General features: G+C 33.3%; 1 protein-coding gene across 2 annotated transcripts in view; it reads left to right on the forward strand.

Moving 5' to 3' along the window:
• The window catches only part of LOC149083554 (paired box protein Pax-6-like), a 232089-nt gene that overhangs the window by 130989 nt on the left and 77317 nt on the right, over nt 1-23783 (forward strand). Inside the window, exon 4 of one of the 2 annotated variants that reach the window (XM_089234073.1) lies at nt 1960-2703. In XM_089234073.1, coding sequence (XP_089090199.1) covers nt 2274-2703 — 430 coding nt within the window. In that variant the 5' untranslated portion in view covers nt 1960-2273. Of the gene's footprint in view, nt 1-1606; nt 2704-23783 lie in introns of those variants that run through there. The other variant, XM_089234074.1, reaches the window with a different exon arrangement.

The following is a 23783-nucleotide window of genomic DNA, read 5'->3' on the forward strand; positions in this document are numbered from 1 at the left end:
TTTTTCTCCGGTGGAAAATAAAATTGAGGGTCCCGAAAAGTCCTTGTCGCCACTCTCCCCCCCCCCCCCTCCATTTCGTTAAGACAAATTTTCAGAAAGATGGGGGATGGTTGGCTTCCTGATTTGTGAATAAAGCAGAATGAAGTCTCTCATAAATTTCTCAGTGAAATAGAATGCGGCTCATACTATGTCAATGGAATGAAATTCGACCTCACGGTTTATTAATAAAACAGAACGCTACCGTGTGAAAATACAGTAAAACAGAATGTGGCCAATATAGTTAATCAGCAAGAAATCACTTCAGCAAAAAGACACTCTCTTCACTCTTCTGGAAATCTCTACACATACTGTATAAAAACAGCAGCAAGGTCTTTTGGAACAAATAAATTTGATAAAAACTTACGCATTTAGCACACTGCTCCGTTTATAACCAAAATACCATATCGATCCCGGAAAGAAAAACGGAATAATTCACAAAAGACGCTTATCATAGCTTATAAGAAAAAAACATCAATGAAAGCCGAAAATACAAGCCCAAAATAACACCCGATATCTTCTCTATTTATTATATAATATTAATTAAAGTGTCTGATATAAAATGGTGCACTGATTAGACTTAATTACTGCAAAAAAATAGACCCAAATAAATTTGATCTGATCTGATCCAAGGAGACCCCAAGCTGAAAATAACACCGAATCCTCATAATTCATTGAGAAAAGTCACGGAATATATAATTAATATATTTAGATGTATTTAAACTGCTGTATATTCGAAATTCAACACAACATGATAACAACATTAATGGTAACGCGTAAGAGATGGAAAAAAAAAAAAAAAGACGTTATCACGATCCCCTTAAAAGGAAAATAACATACGATATTCCGACGATTCTAATACGATCATTAAATATCCTGTCCTCGTGCTAAATTGGAGCCATTTTTTTTTTTTTTTTTTTTGCTTTTTTCTGAAAAAACAGAAGTAGAAAGAGGTGAAAAAACAGAAAATAACAAGGACAATTTATTTATACGCAATGAAAATACCATTTAAAAAGTCCGAAAAAAATATTAATAATAGCAAAAAAAAGGAAAAAGAAAGCCAATGCTAATTTGCCGCTTTCCTTTTTACCACGTAAAAAAGACTAAATTAGAGATAAAAAAGCCGAAAATTCCCTAAAAGAAAGAAAAAAAGCAAAACTTGTCCCGTCTAGTCACTTTTTTTTTTTCCACTAAAAAATGAATTCATGAGAGGAATGGGTAATCCATACTAGTATGTTCTACTATGCTCGAGCAGATTAGTCCAGTCTAGTTCGTCGTATACTATATATTTATTTATAGAGAGAGAGAGAGAGAGAGTGTGTATATGAAGATTAACCCCCTGAGGGTGACTAGTCTGTCTTCTTTCCTTCTTCTTTCGATGACTTGTTCGAATCTTGACTAGACTTTCACTGGTATCTATCCATCTCTGATCCGAACCGCATCTTATACCCTACTACTAGAAAAAAGGCTGCTTACTGCCCTCCAATATCATCTAATGTTCTTCTTTTCCCCTTCCTCTTTCTTTAGTGAGTTTTCTTTTCTCCTAGCTACCTGTTGATGGTGTGGTGCTAGTAATGCTGATGTCGGTGGTGGTGGTAGCTGGTATGTGGTGTGCGTGTGCGAAACTCGGCGAAGCGTCAAATTCATGATCAAGAGGAAAAGAGCAGCAAAAGGCGGGTGCGAATAGATCTCTCTCTCTCTCTCTCTCGCTCTTCTCTTTAGTGTTGTTTTTACAGTAGGGAGAGTCCTATCAACAATCGCACCACGGACATCGTGTGAGCAACATCATCTCTCTCTTCCAGACTTGGATTAAATAATTTCTTTTGACGTGTGTTGTTGTTGTTGTCGTGTAATGGCATGATGTTTGCGACGCTGTATCATCGATTTTTTACTTAATTGGAAATTTTGGTTTCTTATCTACAGGGCTGATGGATGTTGTGATATCTTGAAATTTGGATAAGTTAGAGAAGATACTGATTTTGGAGGTGTTAAGAGCATCGGGACTGATTTTAAGGTAAACATTCTGATGATTGACATTTGACGTATGATTGATTCTGAAAGATCCAGGTGTTTTATCGGAAGTTTCTGTACTCGAAATTTTTGTGTCTTACCTGAATATTTCTGAGAGTAAATTGGAAAGATATAATATACAAGTAGGCGTGGAGAGTAGTTGTCATCGGGAACTCTAGCATGCCAAGAGTGATCCGAACGGAGCCGTCCATCGTTCGAAACCGTTGATGGACTTATCAGTGCCCAAGAGACACAACTCGACTCCGTCACCGACCGGAGTTCACCACCTCCGGACGAGCGTTTCTCTATTCCCGGACAGCAGACAAAACAGCTTGTTGAGCGTAGCGGCCAGCGTCGGCGGCGGCGGCCGGTCCTCATCACCACCACCGGCTCTGTCCGGCAGCGTCGGTTGCTCGACGACTACTACTACCACCTCCACTCACAACAACAAAAACAACAGCACGAGCAGCAGCAGCGGCGGCATGGTGCACTTCCCGCACTCGGTGTCGGCGACCACGTCGTCTTCGTCGTCGTCGCCCCAGCGGCCGGTCGACCTGGCGGGCACGACGGGTACCGGCCGGTTACCGCCCAGCAGTGGCTCGGCGGGCCTCCTGTCGGCTTCTGAGAATACGCCCTTTTCGCCGGGTATTATCCCAGGTAAGTGTGATATTATCATCCTTACATTTTTTTTTTCTATACAAAATACACAGCTCAAAACAATTACGGGGATATGCATTATTCATTTAAACTTATTAAACCTAAATTTTGATGAATAACTCTCGTTACACTACTCTTTATGAATACCTAACAATGTTATTTGAGAGTATTTTACCAATTAAAATATATAAAAATCACAATTAAATGAAAACTAGATTTTTCCGTTAATCATTTTGTCACAGAGTCACCCTTCGTAAAAACTTATTGAACATTACTATATTTTTACAAAAACGGATGTAAATGTGTGTGGGAGCTTTTACCATACTTTTAATTGAAACAACACAACTTGAATTGATCAACACAACAACTTAATTAAGATTGGATTTTTTAATTAGTTAGAATGGCCAATTAAGGATAAAATGTGCAGTTTGCTGTTATTTTACTATTTCCTATAAACAGATAAAATGTTGCTTTAGCAAAGCTGCAGTTTACAAATCCTTAGCAAATCTGGAGTTTTATTTCTACTTCACTCCATTGTTAATGCGATTCTATCGCTATTAAATCTCTAAACGCGTAAAATTTCAGCAGCTCTCAAAAAAATGAAACCGACAAGAAATCAACTCTTTCGGGGTTAGAAAAGTATAGTACTTATATAGCTGTATTTTGCACTTAAGTGCCGCAAAAATATTTAGATTCCTAAAATACAAAAATATATTGATGCAATAGGTTTCCCGACCGTATATATTTCCCGTGTATATTCAAATGTATACCGGACCACAGTGTGTTAAGACTGGTTAGTTATAGTTTTATTACACGCGTAAAATTTTTGACAAAAAACCTATTCGTAGACGGATAACATAACCATGAAATCTGAATTAAAATAAGGATTAGGATCGTTTCTGAATATCTGAAATTATTTCAGCAGAAAGGGGCGAAAATTCTCAATCTTCGGTTTGAAATTCTGCATAATAAATCCCGCAACCTGAGAGGAAATGCAGAAATATCAAATTATTTTGAATGGAATCAAGCATCAGTCTTTGATAGTATGTGATAAAAAAAAAAGACAATAAAATTACCACTAATATAATTGCAATTTACATTTGCAAAACCGATAAAAAATTAAGTAAAAATTCTAGAAAAAAACGTCCATGACATTCCAATCGATTGAGTTTTTAACAACAATATTACATCCGTTGCATTTCTTTGATGAAAAAAAATATAATTGTCTCGGAGTAAAATATTGTAAATTATTGTAACAATTGTATATCGAACGTTTATGTAATTTTAGAGAATAATTGGTTAGGTAATTTTAATAAAAATTTAATTATGTAATTTCCGTTAAAAAATATTTGTTCGGATACTTTTCACAAAAAATTTATGTACCGGCTCTCTATAGTACTGTATATTATAACTTAGAAGTAAACTAAAGATTAGGACTAGTTTCTTAGCTTCTTAAGATATTTTCCTAGTTAAAAAGACACAATACTCTTGAGATACCAATTCTTGAATTTCAAAATATGATAAATGCTATTAAGATTTATCCCTAGATTATTAAGTAAATGTTTGTAATACGAGATTACAATGCAATTACATGGAACCAAAGCTGTGGGAATTACCATAGGATTTTTGAAAGTAAAGTAAAAATTTAAAAAGAGAGAACTTTAAAATTTCAAAAACACGAATATAAATGTTGACGTAAAACTAATTTCTTTTAACCATCTATCAATATATCAACACAGAAATTTAATCAAGTAGAGTAGGTTTTTAATGAGCTAAAGTGGTTCATTAACAATAAGATAATTTTTTCCTTGATTTAATGTTATCTATAAACAGATAAAATCTTGCTTACCAAAGTTGAATAGTTCTTGCATTGAATTTTATTTCTGATTCCTTGAATTTGGTAAAATTTTATAGGTATCTGAACACATAAAATATAAGCAACTCTCAAAAACTGACACCAACGAGGAAGATCTAGCTATATTTTTCTAGATAATATATTGTACCTATATAGTCGTATTTTATACTGAAATGACACTAAAATATGCATTTTCTATCATACCGAAAAATTAAGAAAAGAAATTGGTGTTATGGGTTTTTTCGATCATGCATGTGCCATGTATATTTAAATATACGTCGGACACTGGACTTAAGACTGGCCAGACATAACTTTAATAAATATGTAAAATTTTTGACAAAGAAATCTATGGCTAGACGTGATAAGAGGTATTTACTCGAAATCTGATTCACAAAATTAGATAAAAAATAAGGATTGCTTCCAGAATTTCTTCTGAAATTCTTTAAAAACAGGGAAAAAAATCTGTAAATTTAAAATTTTGCAAAACAAATGCTGTAACCTAAGAAGAAATGAAAAAAGTTTCAATGAAAAAATAATGAAAAGTTATATTGTTTTGTAAATAAGCACCAATGTAATTATGAGTAGGAAAAGTTGAGTAGCGAAAATTTCCATTTACAAATAATTCAACATAAAATAAAATATCTAAATAAATGAAGACTTAAGCCTATAGCAATAAAAAATATTTATTTTATTAAATTTATTTTATAATTATTTATTTATTTAAAACTTTATTTAATATATTTAAATAATTTTTCACAGCAATCTACATTCGGAACATTTATTTGAATGACGATTGTCTCGGTATTAATGAAGTCGCCTATTTTCATCGTTCATTCAGTTTTATTTATAATGTAAATATTTAATTTCAATGAGAAATATTTTCATGAATTCTTGTCGCAGAAATTTATGAATGGACGCTTAAAACTGAAGAACTTCGAAATAAAATGAAATAGAAATCGATTGGTTACCGAGATTTTGATAAAATGTCCTGAGTTCACAGGAATCTTCAAGTGTCAATTCTCTTGAATTTTGAAATGTATTTTATTATATGATGATAAATGTGTCACTAAAATTTCTCCCTAGATCATTAAAGGCATCTTACAAAGTAATGAAAGATCTAATTACATGAAACAAAAGCTATGTAAATGATTATAAGATATTTGAAAAGCAAACGAAAAATTTCAAGAGTATCTTAAAATTTGAAGCATAAAAATTCATGTAAAACTAAATTAGAAGTTTTTCTTATGCGTACGTAAATTTTCTTTCCAAAAAACTATAGTATATCATCAAATCCCGGCTCATCTAACAATTAAAAATTTCATTAACTAAATATTTATACAAATAAAAATCTATACTTTAACCGCATTGTAAGATTCAGGAGTTCCGGATTGAAATAAAATAAGAATTAGGGTTAGTCTCCAAATTTCCAATGATGGGGGGGGGGGAGTAGAATTAGTCAATTTTCAATTCTAAAATTCAGTAGATGCTATCCCAACCCATTGCATGGGCCACGTGCAACCCAAAATACTATCTTAATCCATTATAAATAATTGGAGAACATTATTAATACTGTTTCGGGTAAATTTCGAGTTATTCTTTTTTCCTGTCACCAAAGTATCAAAGAATAAGACAGGTGATTTGGGTTTTGCTTAGAATCATGGATTTCCAGTCGAATTTAAAGTGCGATTCCGATCTTCTTCCAGTGCATTGAATATCGAAGGACCAGACAAACCCCACTTCACATCTCTCAGAGAGATATCGAAGTGTTCCCGAAGGATGAATGAATGTATCCGGGAATTTTATTAAATAACAAGTAGCACAGAGCCGCTTCCGACAAATGCAACAAAATTACATTGATTAGTGGCTTCAACAATCATCCACATCGTGAAGTTCGAAATGTAAATATAGATTTTGGGCGATCTGGCCCAATATATAACTTAGAAATTTTGCAAGTGACACTCGTCAATAATCTCTCACGCTGCAAGATCGTCCTGTGTTCAATGGTAACCTAGGATGATGACATTCCACTCATGGTTACATGTTCATCCAGGCTCTTGCACAGCAGCTTGCGTTCCTCCAATGCAACCTAAAACAGTCTTTCTCTCGCCAGTTTTGCCCAGAAAGCCAAAAAGATTGGATAACATTTGCGCTTTCATATTTGCTATGACAGAAAAAGTTACATTATGATATAAGATGCATTTATGAAATCACACGTCACGCATTTATAATGATAAGCAATACAATTAGATAAAGCTTGAAGCAGCGCAGATTGTCACAAGACAAGCAAAATAATAATAATAAATCTAAAACAATGTAAAAAAAATATATAAATTATATTCTGTTGAAGTTTAGAGGGTATTCAATTTCTCCAAACAAACTCTAGAATAATTTTCAAAATACATTACCTTCCATTGCATCAATGTACATTGTAAACACAATAGCGATCGCAATGATAATAGTTATGATCAATTGCAATAGTGAATGTGTGAGCGAGTGTGTGACCGAATGAGTTGGTGAATGAGCTAGCGAATAAACTAGTGAGTGAGTGAGTGACTGTATGAGTTACCAAATGAGTGAGCGAGTGAATAACCGGGTGAATGAGTTACCAAATGAGTGAGCGAGTGAATAACCGGGTGAATGAGTTTAACCCTATTAGTGATCAAGTGGGTGAGTGGCCAAGTGAGTGGTGAGTGAGTGATTGAGTGACCGTATGAGTGAACTATTGAGTGAACTAGTGAGTGACAGTATAATTGACAGAGTAAGTGAGTTATCCAAGTAAGTGAGCGATTTAGTGAGCGACCGCATGAGTGACTCACTCACTTGCTTATGCTCACTGACTTACTAATTTGTTTACCTGCTCAATCTTGTTTTTCACTTGTTTTCACTTGTTTATTCACTCACTCAATATGTCACTTTGTTGATGAGTTTTTGTAGCCGTGAATTGTAATATCCGTGAACTGCGTGACGATGAATTTTCCCAGCGGTTATATAATTTTCCTTTCGATAAATTTTCCTTCCGGTGAATTTCCCTAGCGGCGAATTTTCCTCCCGGCGAATCGTTGTCGGTGGATTTTCCGACGGTGAACTGTTGGCAATGAATTTCCCGAACACGTCGCAGCATCAGCGCTCGCAAGCAACAGGCTGAAGCGAAGTTAGCGTGTGCACGGAAGCCGTGTGTTGATTTGATTATGAAGAGCACGGCGTGAGCATCAGCACCAGCGTGTATCGAACCAGTCACAATAACCCCAACAAATCCAATGTTATCAAGAAGATAGATTCCTATTTCCGATGTATCCAAGAATGACTTTAATATATGAAGTGTAAATGGAGGAGGAAAATACAGGAAGAGAGCAAGACAATTGACTTCTTGGAGGTAATAGACCAAAGACGAATATAATAATAATAAGGGAAGAGGTGCAGCAGCAGCAGCACCTCCAGAGAAGATTTGTTCTTACGCACAGAAGAAAGAGAAGCTCATTTCTATAGCTCGGGGCTAAGATCGTGATAACATCTGCCCCCTTCCATACTGGGCTATATATACATTATTACATACACTTTTTTTTTTTTATCCATTTCTTAGCAGTTAACCGATTGCCCCGTGTTTTAAACGCACCTTTTAAACAGGTGCTTCATAACTACGTCGTTAACAGGCCTTGTATCTAGGCACACTCAGTTAGTAAGGAAAAAAACATGGAGGAGGTATAGAAGGCATTCAATATGTTACTTAAGGTGTAAGTAATGAAGATATAACATTCTTTTTTTCATACTGGGAAATTAATAGTAGGAAATATTGTTTTATATAGTATACATATATATATATATGTTTTTTTATATAGGCCTATATCTAATATGGGGGTAGGCCTATTTATATCTAACGTCTGATGTAGAAAGAGACGTTTCCTGTGTCCATCAGGAGTAAAATCGATTGGATATTTCAATCAATGTGAAAATAATGAATTTTATAAATGTGTTTAAGATAATTATGGGTATTATAAGCTAAATCTATAAATTTTAAATTTAATTTTTTATGGACACTAGAAAATAAAAATTTAAAGATATTGGGGAAATTGGGCAATGACAGCAAAACTTAACCTAAGAAACAGTTAAAAATGCTATAAAACTGAAAGCATTTGAAAAAGCAATGAAAACAAAGGTTTTGAATTTTTTTCTTTATTTATGTTTCGGTGAATGTGATAAATCCGGTGATTATGTATTATTGGCCGAGTATTTTCGTAAATTTGATAAATTTCCCTAAATTAATAGCTTTTGCCTGTGATTATGCATAGTACGCAAGTGTCGTTTGTAAATTTTAAAAGGACTAAAAAAAAATTATCGCTTTTATCAGCGTTTATGCATAATACCCAACCGTCTCGTCGTGTCGTTTGTAAGCATGATAAATCGTACTGTATGATATACTATACGTGATAATTCATACATGGGTATTATATCAGTGTACGATCGTAAAATTTTTAATCATTTTATCAGGGTACGAACTCAAAATTTGTTATCATTATGTCAGGGTATGTTCGTAAAATTTTTTTATTATTATATCGGCGTTATGATTGTAAAATTTGTTATCATTATATCGGGGTTTGACTATATTCATCACACATACTAGTCACATTTGTAATTCTTTTAATATTTATCAAATTCACCAATTACTCTAGGGTATTATGCATAGTAAAAGATAAAAACGATAAATTTCAAGTATTTATCAAATTTACCAATGGCGCTTTGTTATTATGCTTAATCGCCGGTGAAATGGATAATTTTTCCTGTATTAATCCGACGCTTCGGTATTTAACTCCGTAAAAGTGATAATTTTTTTTTCCATTTATCAAATTTACCCCCGACGCTTGAACATTATGCATATTCGCCGATGAATGTGATAAATTTATCAAACTTACCGAGACGATTGGCAAGTATGTATTACAACCGGTTATTACGTATAGCAACCGATTTTATCACATTTACCGTAGCATATATATATATTTTTTATATTGGGCCATATTTAATAAGAAGTAGACCTATGTCTGACGTCAGATTTGGAAAAAGAGACATATCTCTTTTTTGCATCGATCAAATAATTTTGATTGAATATTTTAGTCAGTGTAATAAATAATGAAAATAAATAAATAAAATGGTGAAATTTATAAATGTGTTGAGGGATCTCCTACTTTTTTAACATGGCAAAAAACTATATTCCAGTAAAAATAATATTCAAGATATTGTTTAGCCATTCATTTATTCCAACTTTGGTACACATATATTTGATTGTACTGTATATTGACAGTATAAAGTTCTACTTATCTTTAATATTAATTTTTTTACAAATTTTCAAAAAACGAATTGTTATTAAAACAATGCGCTCATGATAAAATTTCATGACATCAATGAAAAAAAATTTCAAAATTAAATAAACTGTTGAGTTCATAAAATGACTGAAATTTTATTGATTCAATATCATTCAAAGTTAAATTTTAAAACTAGAAATTTTTTTTTTTGTAGCTTAAATATTTATGAATAGTTCTCAAATTGTTTTCGTAATTTTATGAATTGCACAGTTTTCTTCATTTTGAATCACTTTTTATCTAATTGAATTTATGCCATGTTATATTATCATGTGCGCAATGTGTTAACAATACATTTTTTTTTTAATTTGTATAAAATTTGTATATGTATGTTATATGTTCAAAATATGTAAAAATTCTATGGCTCAGTATGGTTTAAGTAATGGAAAATATATGTACTCAATTTGAAATAAATCAATGGTTAACTAGTATTTTTAATGGCGTTTCTGCTAGAACATAGATTTTCAACATGTTAAAAGGTAGGAGACCTCGTTATATCATAATTATGAATAATATAAACTGTTATTAATCAATAAATTTAAAAAAAAATAATTTCTTATGGAAACTATAACATTATATAGAATAAAACGGTGAAGATATATTGTGAAAACTCTACAGTAATATCAAACTTTATCTAAGGCCGGTATTACACTATAAACATTTTATGAAAGCTTTTTAACAATACTCAACAAATGAAACCAATAAGTTTATTGGCTGCCTTTCTCAAGTTTTATCAAAAAGCTTTTATAAAACTTTCATATAGTATAATCCTGGCCTAAGAAACTGTAAAATGCTATAAAACTGGAAGGTTCTCAATATTTTTATTTTTGATTTATATTTATGACATTCTTCATCGGAGATACCGAATACCTCTTGTTAGCCTAGTAAATGCGATTGCAGCTCCCAATATTTTGCAATACCCTACGCAGTGCGGTTAGAACTCCAAAAATCTTGCAATATCCAACAAAATGAAAATGAAATTCTGAAATTGTTGATACAGTTATAACTTACATCACAAAAGGTTATCAGACATTGACTAACGTAATTAATCAAGGCTCATTTAAATAGAGTAACTGTTTTTTAGCTAATAATTTTTTGTTAATGTTTCAATAATAAAGGTCATGAATTTTTCATCACATAATAACCCTCAACATAGAAATAATCTCATTTTTTATAATCGTAACTGTAAATGACCGTATTTTTTGTAACCATCTGGAGCAAGTAAATTTCAACAAATATCTCGAGATATACATGTATATTCAAACTTAAAATCCCCATGTTCAAAAACTTCTTAGCCATTTACTGTACAGATTTTTTACCTTAAATTTTATGTTAATTCTTTTTTCTGTACTATTCCTTTTTTCATTCACGACTACTCTGTGGATTAAATGCTTGGGGAAGTGATTGCATCATTAACTTTAGTCATTTGATTACTATGCATGAAAAAATAATTAGATTGATAACTAACGATTAAGATTTACCTTTCCTATGATCGTTTCCGTTTTGTAAATATTCTACCTCTACTTCTTTAAATCAAAATTTATAATCTAGAAAAACCCATCTGGTTTAAACATTTTAGCTAGAAGAACGTACATCAAGTACGTAGCCTACATAACGTATATTAGCAAGAAGAAACACCACTTACAGTTGGCACCGCTTAATCGGATAACGAATTTTCTCTCCACAATAGAGACACTGTTAAAGTTCTCCGTTTAATATGATAATTTCAACGCTTTTTCTAGCCTAATTGAATATTAGGCTAAACACGTCAGATGTTGGTACACATCAACCACTATACACATAATGTTTGTATTGAATGAAACATTTGGAATTAATGAAAATATATTGCTATATGATAAGGTACATAATTTTGAGAGTAGGCACTAGCCTCCAAGTATCCAAGTTGTATACAATGCGTACATTTAATTATTTTATTTTTGCTCTTTTTGAGCCAATAGAGAGCGCTTAATTTCTAGTGAAATGTAAAAATATTCGGTAATTAAGTATTAGGTAATTAAATTATTAAGTAATTAAATGTAATTTCCATGTAATTTTTAGTGTCGGATTCATTCGAGAAGCTTTATTAATATTGAATCTTCATCAGTTTTCAATATACAAACTATGTTGTAAAATGACAATTGAGTTGTTCCTCGCATAAACGGATACCCCGCTTATTCGATTAAGCGAGACTCTACTTCTTAAACCAGCATGCTTTACTTCTAAACACTATTCTTACATTTTCAAGAAGAAACACTGTTTATTCTGTCCCACGAATGAATAAAACAATCAATACAACAAACAGAGGGGAAAAGCACTTTTCCTATCTCTTCCCTAAAAATTCTATAACCCTTTTACAACCCTACAGTAAATGTCCGTTTTAACGAGTACGGCATATAATGAGAATCTCGCTATTACGAGTAATTCGCTTGAAAAAAAGAGTAACTCAAGCAAAAAAACAACCAATAATCTTATTAGTTGTTTTTTTAAACTTCTGTAAAAGTTTGACAAAAGATCTTTTATAGAACTTCAAAAATGCAACCAATAATCGTGTACCGGTTACATTCGCACAAAATGCAACCAATAGTATTATTGGCTGCATTTTTTAAGTTTTATAAAAGAACTTTTATCAAACTTTCATGGTGTATAATCCCGGCTTTAAACATATTATATATATTCTTCTATATTTTTTTTTATCGACATTGGAATTTTGCCACCACATGCCTGCCTGCCACCGTGATTAACTGTTTGATATTATGTATAAATGCATAGTTTTTATTAACACATATACATTTTATTACTGATGTAATTTAGATTTTTCTTCTCAAATACATACAAGACCATGCATTTTTTCCCCCTTCACGTCTCATACAAAATTGCGATTTGCCAGTAACTTAGCTCCTTGGCATTTCTTTGTTTCACTCTGTATTTGTGTTCCTTAAATAACTAACTCATGGAGTGTTAATGAAGTTTAGAAAAAGTAAATACAGTGTGATCTCCAACAGAGTGAGATCAGAACTCCAAATATTTTACGATATCCAACAGAGTGGGATTAGAGCTCCAAAAATCTCTTCGGAACTCTTGAAAATGAGATACTAGAGAGCTTCAGAATATTTTTCAATATCCTAAAAAATGAGGTTAGAACTCAGAATGTCTCTTAATATCCAATATCCAATCTTAGAACTCTGAATATCTTGCAATATCCATAAAAATTAGATTAAAACTCAAAAAGTTTCGTGGTATCTAAGAAATTAGGTAACAGTTTCAAAGTTCTTGCACTATCCTAGGAAATGATATTAGAACTCTGAAATTCTCGCACAATTTCCTATGGAAGGAAACCATAGCTCCAAATATTTTTCAATGTTCTACGAATTCAGATTAGAACTCAAAAAATCTCACGGAACCTTCGGAAAAGAGATTGCTAATGCAAATATATTTTGGAATCTTTTCCTGATTTCGAGGTGCCATGAAATGCCATGAAACATCATGTGGAAATCATTGTCCCAACTACTCTTTGAATAGATAGATCCAGACCATTTGAATCTTTTTAGTGCATCAGTCAGAAAATGTTGTGCGGCGCCTTCGACAGATCTCACGGCACCCTTAAGCATCGCGGTACATATTTTGGAAATCAGTATTACAAAGAAAAGTGAAAAGCTGCACACAAAATTATTTAAAATTATAAAATTATTGAATACATAATAAAAGATTTATAAAATAATTTAGAAAAGATTCTCAATGAAGAACTATAAGAATTGAATCAATGAAACTTTGAATACAAAAAATTTAATTTCAATACCCTCTAAATAAAAATTACGTAACCTTTTAGCACTATCTAAAGTATTAATGATAAATGAACATGAACGTTATTATATCGTATTCATAATTCTGTATTTCAGACTTATATAAAACTTAATTGATAAACTCTGGAAATATCTATTTGGCTGAAATAGGAATAAAATCATTGAAAAAATAGAGTCTGGTTTGGTGATTATAAAGATAATTAATGTCAATATAATAACAAATTCATCATATTATTACAATTGTAAAAAATTCATTAGTAAATGATGTTTTAAAGCGTTCTGGAAGCACTTTAATCTTAATCACCTGAAAGTTCTCATTTCCACGGGAAAATTAAGAGATCGTAATTTATTATTTCATCTAAAACTTGAATCCCCCTTTAAAGCTTAAAAAATATTGGTTGATAGTCACTAATGCCTTAAAAAGTTTTAATTCTTCTAAAAAAAACTTTTTTGAATTTTTGCTTAAACCTCAAAATTTTTCGTGAATTCTCGTCAAAACTTTGAAATATTTTATGATAATTATGATATTGAAGCCTGGAATTTTTTTTATATATATACTCAGTGAAGACTAAAAAAAAAATTCAGCTATGTAAAATATTTGGGACAATTTTAAACGCGCTCGTTGAAAATTTTACATACTGGTGAAATTTCGTTTAGGCTTCAAAATGCTAGGGAAATTGTGTTCATCCTTTTAAAGGGGTGTCACGATCCCTCAAGTCGATTTTCCCGAAATGGCTTTGAGAAATACGCCATTTCTATGCAAACCATGTTCAAAAAAATTGCCGTCAATCTTTTAGTATCAGTTTTGTCAATTTTCTCTCCTGAAATCTAAAGGGGAAATAATGAGTTAAAAGGTATCGGATTCTCCCTTTTTTTTTTAAAATGGTACTGTAGTGAACTTTGATAATATGTTTTGATATAAACTGTCCTAAAATAGTGAAAACAATAATAAATTTAGGATTACCTATGTCATTTTCTTTGAAGAAGTCAATTTGGTGTCAAATATTTTAAGCAAAATTCATGCAATATTCGAAACACGATTGCAAAAAGTTCTGTGAATGGAATGTTTTGTTAGTTTCACAGTACATTTAGCTAGTAGTATTGTAAGGATTTTATGTTATGCTCAAAAATTACACTCAAATCTGTAAATGTACGTATGAATTTTTTAAAATTTCATTCGACATATCGTGTATGATAACACTGTAATTAGACAAATATATGCAATATGCCTTAGATGTTGGTTCATAACGTCAGCAATATACAACGAAATATCATATTAAAATTTCGTAACGATTAAAAGTGAAAGAATTTTTAGAAATCATGTTTCAAACTCAAGTGAAATGATAAAAATAACCTTTTCTGTGTGAAACACGTTTAAAATTTTTATTCACGTACTAGGCCTACTTGTAACTTAGGCCTACTTACGGTATGCAATACTTGTATGTAAAAACTCAACACTAAAGGGAGTGTAACTTCGATTCTAAGCATTATATAAACAAAACAAGGTCTGCTTTGGAATTACAACAAAAAGGGCTTTCATAAAGAATGAAAACATTAAAAATCCGTATTTTAATCTAAAATGACGTTTTCAACGTAACTTTAAATAGTGTAAATAGAAGGTGCCCAACCTTTAGGAATATACGGGCCCCTTCATTGGTTTCAAAACGCAAGTGATGTGGAATTGTAACGAGGGCCACTTAAATGCTCTGAAACTGTGCCGCAGATCACTTAAGTCATCCATAAATGTGCCGCGGGTTACTAAAGTGAACTGTAAATGTATCGCCAGTTGCTTGAGTTATCTGGAACTCTGCCGCGGATAAGTTGAGTGATGTTGAATTGCACCGCAGGCGGCTCAAGTGCTCCGTAACTGAGTCACGGATCACTCAAGTGATCTGGAAATGTGTCGCAGGCCACTGAAGTGATCTAAAACTTCACTGCTGGTCACGTAAAAATGTGCCACGACCGCTTAAATGCGCTGGAACTAAGCCACGTATCATTCAAGTGTTTTGTAAATATCCCGCGGGTTCTTTAAGTGACTTTGATCTGTGCTGTGGGTTCTTTATGAGATCTTTATCGATACCGCGGGTTATTCAAGTGAACTTTAAATGTGCCGCTGCTCTCTTAAGTGATCTGGAAATGTACCGCCGGCCACTTAAGTAATATGCAAAGTGCCAGCGGTCCACTCAAGACATCTAAAAATGCGTCGCTTGGTTCATCTTTACAAAATTAGGTTTTAGTTCATGGCCTTCATCAGATGAATCCGAAAGCCACATTCGGCCCGCGGGTCATGGGTTGAGCATGTATGGTATAATTCTATGCAAGAAAAAACACTTTGAACGCAATTTTCCTCTGATTGCTGTTTTTGAGCTTGTCCACGAGATAGAAAAATAAACTGCACCAAAATTTCTGATATTTGCTATGAATATTATACGACATGTGTTGGTAAAATGAGCCTCGAACTTTCATATCTGACCACTTGCTGGAATTTTATAAATGTTTTAAGTTTTGAAAAAAAAGTGAAATTTCAAAAATCTGAATATTCGACGTTTTTTTTTTAAATACTTCCATCGGTCAATTGCTATATCTGATATTCATTATATTGACACATGTCGAGTAAACATTTCCAAGAGTTTTTGGTGCAATATTTCTCTTAATCTTACCGATGAATCTGAGAAAAAAATTTTCACAAAGTTTATTTCTTGTATATTTTAACAGTCTCAGTTATTTTGAAAGAACCAATTAACCGGTTGACACGGAATTTTTTGTATTTGATTTGCGATTAAATGAAACATTTAATTGCTCGTGGCATCCCTTCAAATATTCGTCAAATTTCGTTTGAGCTTTGAAATATTTGGCAAACTTCCACTGAAAATAAAATGTAAATAAGTATATGAAAAGATTTCGTGACTATTTATACATTTTTAAACTTTTTGATTTTTAATAAATTTTTATTGAAGCGTTGAAATGTATAGTTAAAACTCTAATTGGAGCCTCAATCTTTCTTGAATTCTCTTCGAAGATTCAAATATTTATTTGAATTTTTCTCATTGAAGATTCAGTGAAAATTCCCGTAAAATATTTAGTGAAAATTAGGATTCAAGATTTGGTGAAAATTCCCATTGAAAAGATTTAAACCTTTAGTGAAATAACTAAGGATTTAATTGTTGTTGTTGTTGTTTTTTTTTTTTGGTAAATTCCTTTTACAGTGTGGAAATATTTGTTTATTCACATTCACGTCTCAAAATATAGAACATGAAAAAAAATTTATGTATTGGCTTAAAAATCTCTGGTAAATTTTTGTTGAAGTCTAATAAAATTTCTGTGAGTTCTACGAAATCCACGTACTGTAATCGAACTCCTAGAATATGTTTTTGCCAAATTTTTGGAAAATAGAACCCACATTCACTCAATAGCAAACTTATTTGAAAACCTCAAGTTTTGCTAGCATCTAGTTTGGTTTGAGAGTTCGGGAGCAATCGATATCTTTGGCGACATAGAAAAGAAATGATAATAATGATAAAGTCCAACTTGAACATTGAGAAATTTTCCCACCATCATTGCAATTTTTCGACGAGAAATATTTCTAAAAAGATGAACTATTGAGAAGATGAGTAGAAAAAACAGAATATAGTCGAAAAAAAAATCACTTCCTGATTCCTCAAAAGGTCAAATTCGAATTCATAGCCGCGTTAAAAGTAAATCACTCAACTCAAACTCAAAATTACCTCTCGTTTTTTTTCTGTTCTCACTAAAGTGATGAAAAAAAAACATAAAAAGCTGCTTTTAGGAGCACTTAAAAGCAGTATTTTTCAAGATAGGATTGACATCAATTCCTTGTTCTCAAGCAATTAGAAGCGTCAGTCAGAGTCTGACAAAGCGTATCATGGTCAGATGGGAGGATTCTTCACCTTTTTTGCCTTCGGAGCGAGAAGGAATCGGTCAAATTTACCATTAATTTTGAGGAGGGAAGTCAAACTTTAAAAATGGTTCATGTTCAAATTGGAAGAAAATTTTGTGTGCGGATAAATTTTCGTCTTGGCTGTTGGCAGCTAGTGACGAAACACTCATTTGTGTTATTGACAAGGTCAAAAAAGTTAATGTTTCAAGTATTTTTGTAATTATATTTTGGGAACTTTTTCAGGGTAAAATTAATGTATTTTGAAGAAAAAAAACTTAATTTTCTCATTACTAATAATGTTATTCTTCTTTTACTCAAGAAGACAGTAATAATTATTCAATTACTCATCTTACAAATTTAGATGCTAATGCAAAAGAACTTTAATTGTACGTAAGTAATAAATTTCACACGATAGACGAGATGTTCATTATCCACTTACAATCATATTTATGATCACAGTTTCCGCGAGGTCTAGTCAAAGGTCTAGAATGACGTGGGAAATCTTCCTTTTCAATAGACGGAAGCATCATTCTATAATAAACATATGTTATAACTTGAATGTGGGTAAAACTTCGTAAGGTTCTCATCAAGATGCTCTATAATTACTAAATAAAACCCAGCAGCTTTATAATCGCTGCACCAAATCTCATTGAAACCAAATCGGGAAGTGCGACTCAAGAAGCTTTATAGATCCTGAAACAAGCGTGAAATGCATCAGCAAGATTCGTAATTTCGAAAATGTTACCGTAAATGGGATAAATAGTTATTATACATAATAACGAATCGTCTTGATATTTTTAAGGGTATCTTTTTATCTTTTTTTCAGCCACCTCGTTGGGCAATTTCCCTGTTGTGGCCTTTATATTTGTATTTGTAAGTCTGATAAATTTATCACTTTTACCGGCGAATATGCATAATATTCAATCGGCGTTGGTAAATTTTATAAATATTAAAATAATTACCACTTTTGCTGGAGATTATGCATGCTACCCAATTGTCGCTTGTAAATACTTGAAATTACTTGAATGAAAAATACTTGAAATGTATAGTCTTTATCTGTGATTATGTATAATGTGGTACAGTGTAATTGGTGAATTTGATAAATATGAAAAAAATTTCCAAATGAGTCTATATGTGTAATCAATATAGTCGGATCCCTATAATGATAACAAATTTCGAGATTGTACCTCGATATAATCATACGATACATGTATGAATTATCATGTAGCTATATAGTATATCATGCAGTACGATTTATCATGGTTATCAACGTTTTACCAAAATGCTTGGTATATATGCATAATAACCGCACTTATCACATTTACCAGAACATATATAATTGATACCTCGCCCTCGGAGTACCCGGGGAGCAGCATTACATTTCCTGGGTGAATTTCATTGAAACCCCGTCGACTCTTTTTTCTGGAACAAATCTTATTTTTAAAATCATGAAAACATCAAGAATCTTTACATTTCTTTAGCTGAATCCTAGTAAAACCAAGTTGAAAAATATTATCAAGAAATTTTACGACTCCCAGGCAAAATCTATTTGGAAAGCAGTCGTAAAAGCATTAAAAACTTCGTAAATCATAGCCAAACATTTATTTCCTGTCGCAAAGTGCACAAGAAACTCTATCGTAACAAGACGGTTTCACATCATCACTAGGCTCACTCCTGGAATTCATTAAGAAGCTTCATAATAACTACTTTGTCAAAAAAAAAAAACTCATCAAAGCCCAATAGCAAAAAAAGCATAAAGGAATCCATAATGCTTGATACCATCTCATTAATTGAAAAAAAAAAATTAGCGAAAAGTGCGTCAAGAAGCTTCATAATCACTTGCAGACACAATCTTGAGAAGCTTTACCACTGCGGTCTTGTGGCCGTATTGAGGGGCCGTCTCAAGGCCTCTTGTTCGAACTCCACCGGCAGCACAGTGGTGGTCAGCTGAAGTTGGTTTCTAACATTGAGGCGGTACAAACATTCAATCATTGCACTTTACTCATAGTTTGAAAAATAGATGGCAGCACTTAAACTTCATACACGGAACTAGGTACCCACGCAGCATTCGGTACACATACACATTTTCGGCACAACTCAATCATTAATAAATTGCCAACTGGTGATAGACCGGAACTGTGCCCCCATGAAGGAAGAGGTGAATTTCCCTCCTAAATCATCACCATATCCAGATATATAACCAGTTTTCCGAAAATATTGTATTAACAAGCGAAGAGGACATCTTTCTTTACATATATGTCACCATCTGGTGGTCCTGATGCCATTTACGAGCTGTTATTTAATTGCTGCCGCCGTCCATTACAAGGGGTCATGCAGTATATACACGCTGCAAAGAAGAAATATCCTATCCGTTTCCATAGCTTAGGGGTAGAGCACAACAAACGAAAGACCGGGGTTAGAGTCACCGTGGAGGCATAGTAGAATGTTTTTCCTAAATCATCATCATGTCCATATAAAGCCAGTCTTCCAAAAATCCTGTAACCTGTTATTAACCATATTATTTCTTGGAAGTCCATTCTCGAAGAGCATCAAGAAGTTTCATTATCTCATGTAAACCCAGTCACGAAGAGTATCCATAAGCTTCATAATCTCGTTTAAACCCAGTCTCAATAAGATTTTAAATTGTGAGACGAAATTTCATTGATACCTAGTCTCGGAGAGCATCAAGAAGCTTCATAGCCCATCAGCAAAACCACATTGAACTCCGTAAACAAGACATGTGTTCGAAGTTCTTACCCTCTAATACTTAGAGAAAACAACAACCTCCTTCAAGGAAAGGTTAGCAAAACATACAGTACCATCTCGAGCATTTAGCAAAGAACCTCCTCTAGTTATATTACCAGAGAGCTTGTGAACTCACTGAAACATCCCCTCTTATCCCAATGCTCAGGTCTGTTTTTACTACAAGGTAGAGTGAGAGAGACATGTGGCTTCACCGATTAGTGATCGTCTTGGAACACTGTCATTAAACCGCTGTTGGCCTTTTCTCTGTACTTCCCCTCATTCCCTGAATCGGCATTCCCTATCCATTAAATGCTGGTGAAGATTCATCAAGGCAGTTTCTTCTCCTTCCCTCCTTAACCTCGTCTTCTTGAACAAGAAGAACGACACGCAATCGTAATAAAGATTCGGACAGGTAACTTTACGGTGGTAGTGGAGGGTTAGATGGACTAATGGTAGATATGTGCAAGTTTTCTGAAGATCTTGATCACGCTAGATGGCATGCTCAAAATAATGCCATTCCTCTTCTTCTTGTCTTTTCGTTCCATAATTCGCTTTAAAGAAAAAAGGGGGTACTAATTAAAGACCGCTGGAGACATCTTGGACAATTCGCAGCTCTGGCTACTTCCTTCCCCTGCAATGAATGAGATTCAAAGATGTCTCTCTCTCTCTCTACCTCCTTACCACAGCCATCATCTAAGAATCATTTGTCTTATTGCCTTCAGGGGTGTTTGAGAGACTGTATTGGAAATCATTGACCCCCAAGGGCTGGAGGAACCAGGTCGTATACTATATGGCACATTCGCCAATAATCGATATCTCTCTTTTTCTTCTCTCTCTCTCTCTTTCTTCTAGAGGAAATGTCTGTGTTTCGTATCATTTGAAATGAATCCATATATTCGGAAAATTGCCGGTCGTAATTCTTAGTGTGGATGCTGTCACGCTTTTAATTTTTGGGCACGGCGAGATGATTATTGGTGTCCGAACAGTTTGTACCTGTTTGGAACCTCAATAAGATGTGTGAGGAGAGCACTAGTAATTGCACATGCAGTGCATGGAATGATAAATTTCTTGTGGAGAGATGCTTAGATTCTCTCAGACACAGAGGGTGCCAGGGTAGATCCTAAAGTTCCCAATTCTTTTCGTGCTGATAAGAATGAATTATCAAGTGATCTACCTTTTCGTAATGATGCACAATGAATCCTCATCGTGGGGATATGGACCTCCAAGTTCCAGGTTTCAAATCCCTTATGTCATTGGGTATACTTTCAGGTTTTGTTACAATTCTATCAGATATTGCCTCATAATATCTGGAGTTAGACACTATACGAATCGGATTAACTTATTACTGCTAGTTAATTCCCGTGTGTTTTGCAGCTTTTTGGTTTCATAAGAGATTTCAAGCGTCGTAACACATCTGTTGGGAATCACTAAATAATTGCTTCCAATACAATTTCATTCTTCCGGAGAGCGTTTCCTCAAACGGGGCTCGCGGATAATTATTTCGAGGATTCCATAGAATATGAACATTACTTAAAAAGGGCTCCTCAGAAGATATAAATCGCTTAAAGGGTTTCTTAATAAGGAGATCGATTCAATAGTTCCCTGGAACGTGGAAACCAAGAGTTTCTTAATAATTCTTATTACATTGGACATTATTTCAAGGGTTCTGTGGAACGTGAAAATAATTACAACTGCTCACTAAAATAAGAATATTATTTCAAGGCCTCGTTTTTGGACATGGAAATAATTTCAAAGATTCCTTATAACACCAAAACTGCCTCAAGGATTCCTCAGAACATGAATCAATATTCGTTTTAAGAGAAGAGCGTTGGGCTTTTGCTCTCTCTCTCTCTCAAATTGAACAAAACGTGGTATGATACAAAAAAATATACACATATATTTTTAATTTTAATGCTGAGCACTATTGTAACGTTTACCGGTTACTATGGTTTTATGACATAGAATTTCAGCTAGATACTAGTAAGAAACATCGTTGGGACCATTGCTGCTATCTGTCGGGAAAAAAAAACTATTTGCTATAATTCTTCGGATATAAATGCCTGTAGGTTTTAAAACGGTGTGCAGCATGAAAATAGAGATATGGTTATGACATCAAAAGATTTTACTTTTATGCTGCATAAAGTTATAAGTTTTATGCACCATAATATTGGTCACTGTATTTTTACGTTTGCTCGAGAAGTAAATTTTTCGGGTTTCCCGCATTAATATTTTTCAGCAGTAGGACATCTTTTTTGAAAAAAAATTACACACATTGTTTCTGTGATGTAAAGTTTTCCATCAACTTCCATTCGATTTCTGTGTTTGATTTTTATTACTGCGTAACACAGCTGAAAATGTTTTCCCCTTATGAACAGAACAGCGTGTCTCATCCTTTTTGTACTCATGGAGCAGTAAAATTTCAAGAACATTTCGATGGAACACTGAGTATTGTGACTACAAGATCCATATATTTTACGAGATATTCCATTAATTTTCGTTGGATCAATTTTCTGTATAATTGTCTCGAATTTTCAACGAAGTTCATTTTAATCTGCTATCTTTACTTAAAATGTAGGTAATTTTTATAACTGTGTAACTAACTTTTCAACTACGTTATGAGATTATTATGATTATTTCCATAAATATCCATCTAACATATTTGTCATGCTCAACATCTTTATCCCCATGAACAACATTTCATCAGCAATATCTATCTACTTACCATTGGGGATTTTTCAGAAATTTTTCTCACAAAAAAAGAGTTTTTGGTTACAACTCGGCAATTTCTGTGCATTCACGTCCCTAATTTTCCAAATTTATCCTCAAGGAAATGTGATCACTAAGTTTTAACGTGTTCCTCGTGAAATATATTTTCAAACTGCGATTTGCAATAGCCCTTAATTTCAGTATTTTCAGCAGTGATTGCCAATTTTATTGAAAATTGAATGTTGTTGTGTGACAATCAGCAATATCCCGTTTATAAGATCACATTCTCGGCATTTTTCTTGATGAAATATGATCTCCCAAACTCGGAAAAGGTATAGTTGGACCATAATATGAGTTGCACAATTGGATAATTTTCCCCATCCATTACAATATTATTCATTAAATTATCACGTCTGCGTGACGACCCACCTGTAGTCTCGTCACGGACCACCTCTGATCTGCGGACTATAGGTTGAGAAAAGCTGAAATAGAATATTCAAAAGCAAATTTTCTCCCCTAGACAATGAAACTGTCCTAATAATATGTAGTGGAGTTAAAGAATTTGGAGGAATTTTTCACGGACCGGCATCGGTCCGAGGACCAGCGGTAGAAGAACACTGTTCTAAAGCAACTGGGAATCAAGGGAGCAATATACAGGGTGGGAAAAAATTCCGTAGAAACTTTAAAAACCAATAAAATCCGGAAAAATAAACGAAATAAAAAAC

The sequence above is a fragment of the Pholcus phalangioides genome, unplaced genomic scaffold, assembly GCF_987345545.1.
Source record: "Pholcus phalangioides strain wild (caught in Gottingen) unplaced genomic scaffold, Ppha-v1.0 ptg000008l_1, whole genome shotgun sequence".
Lineage (NCBI taxonomy): Eukaryota > Metazoa > Arthropoda > Arachnida > Araneae > Pholcidae > Pholcus > Pholcus phalangioides.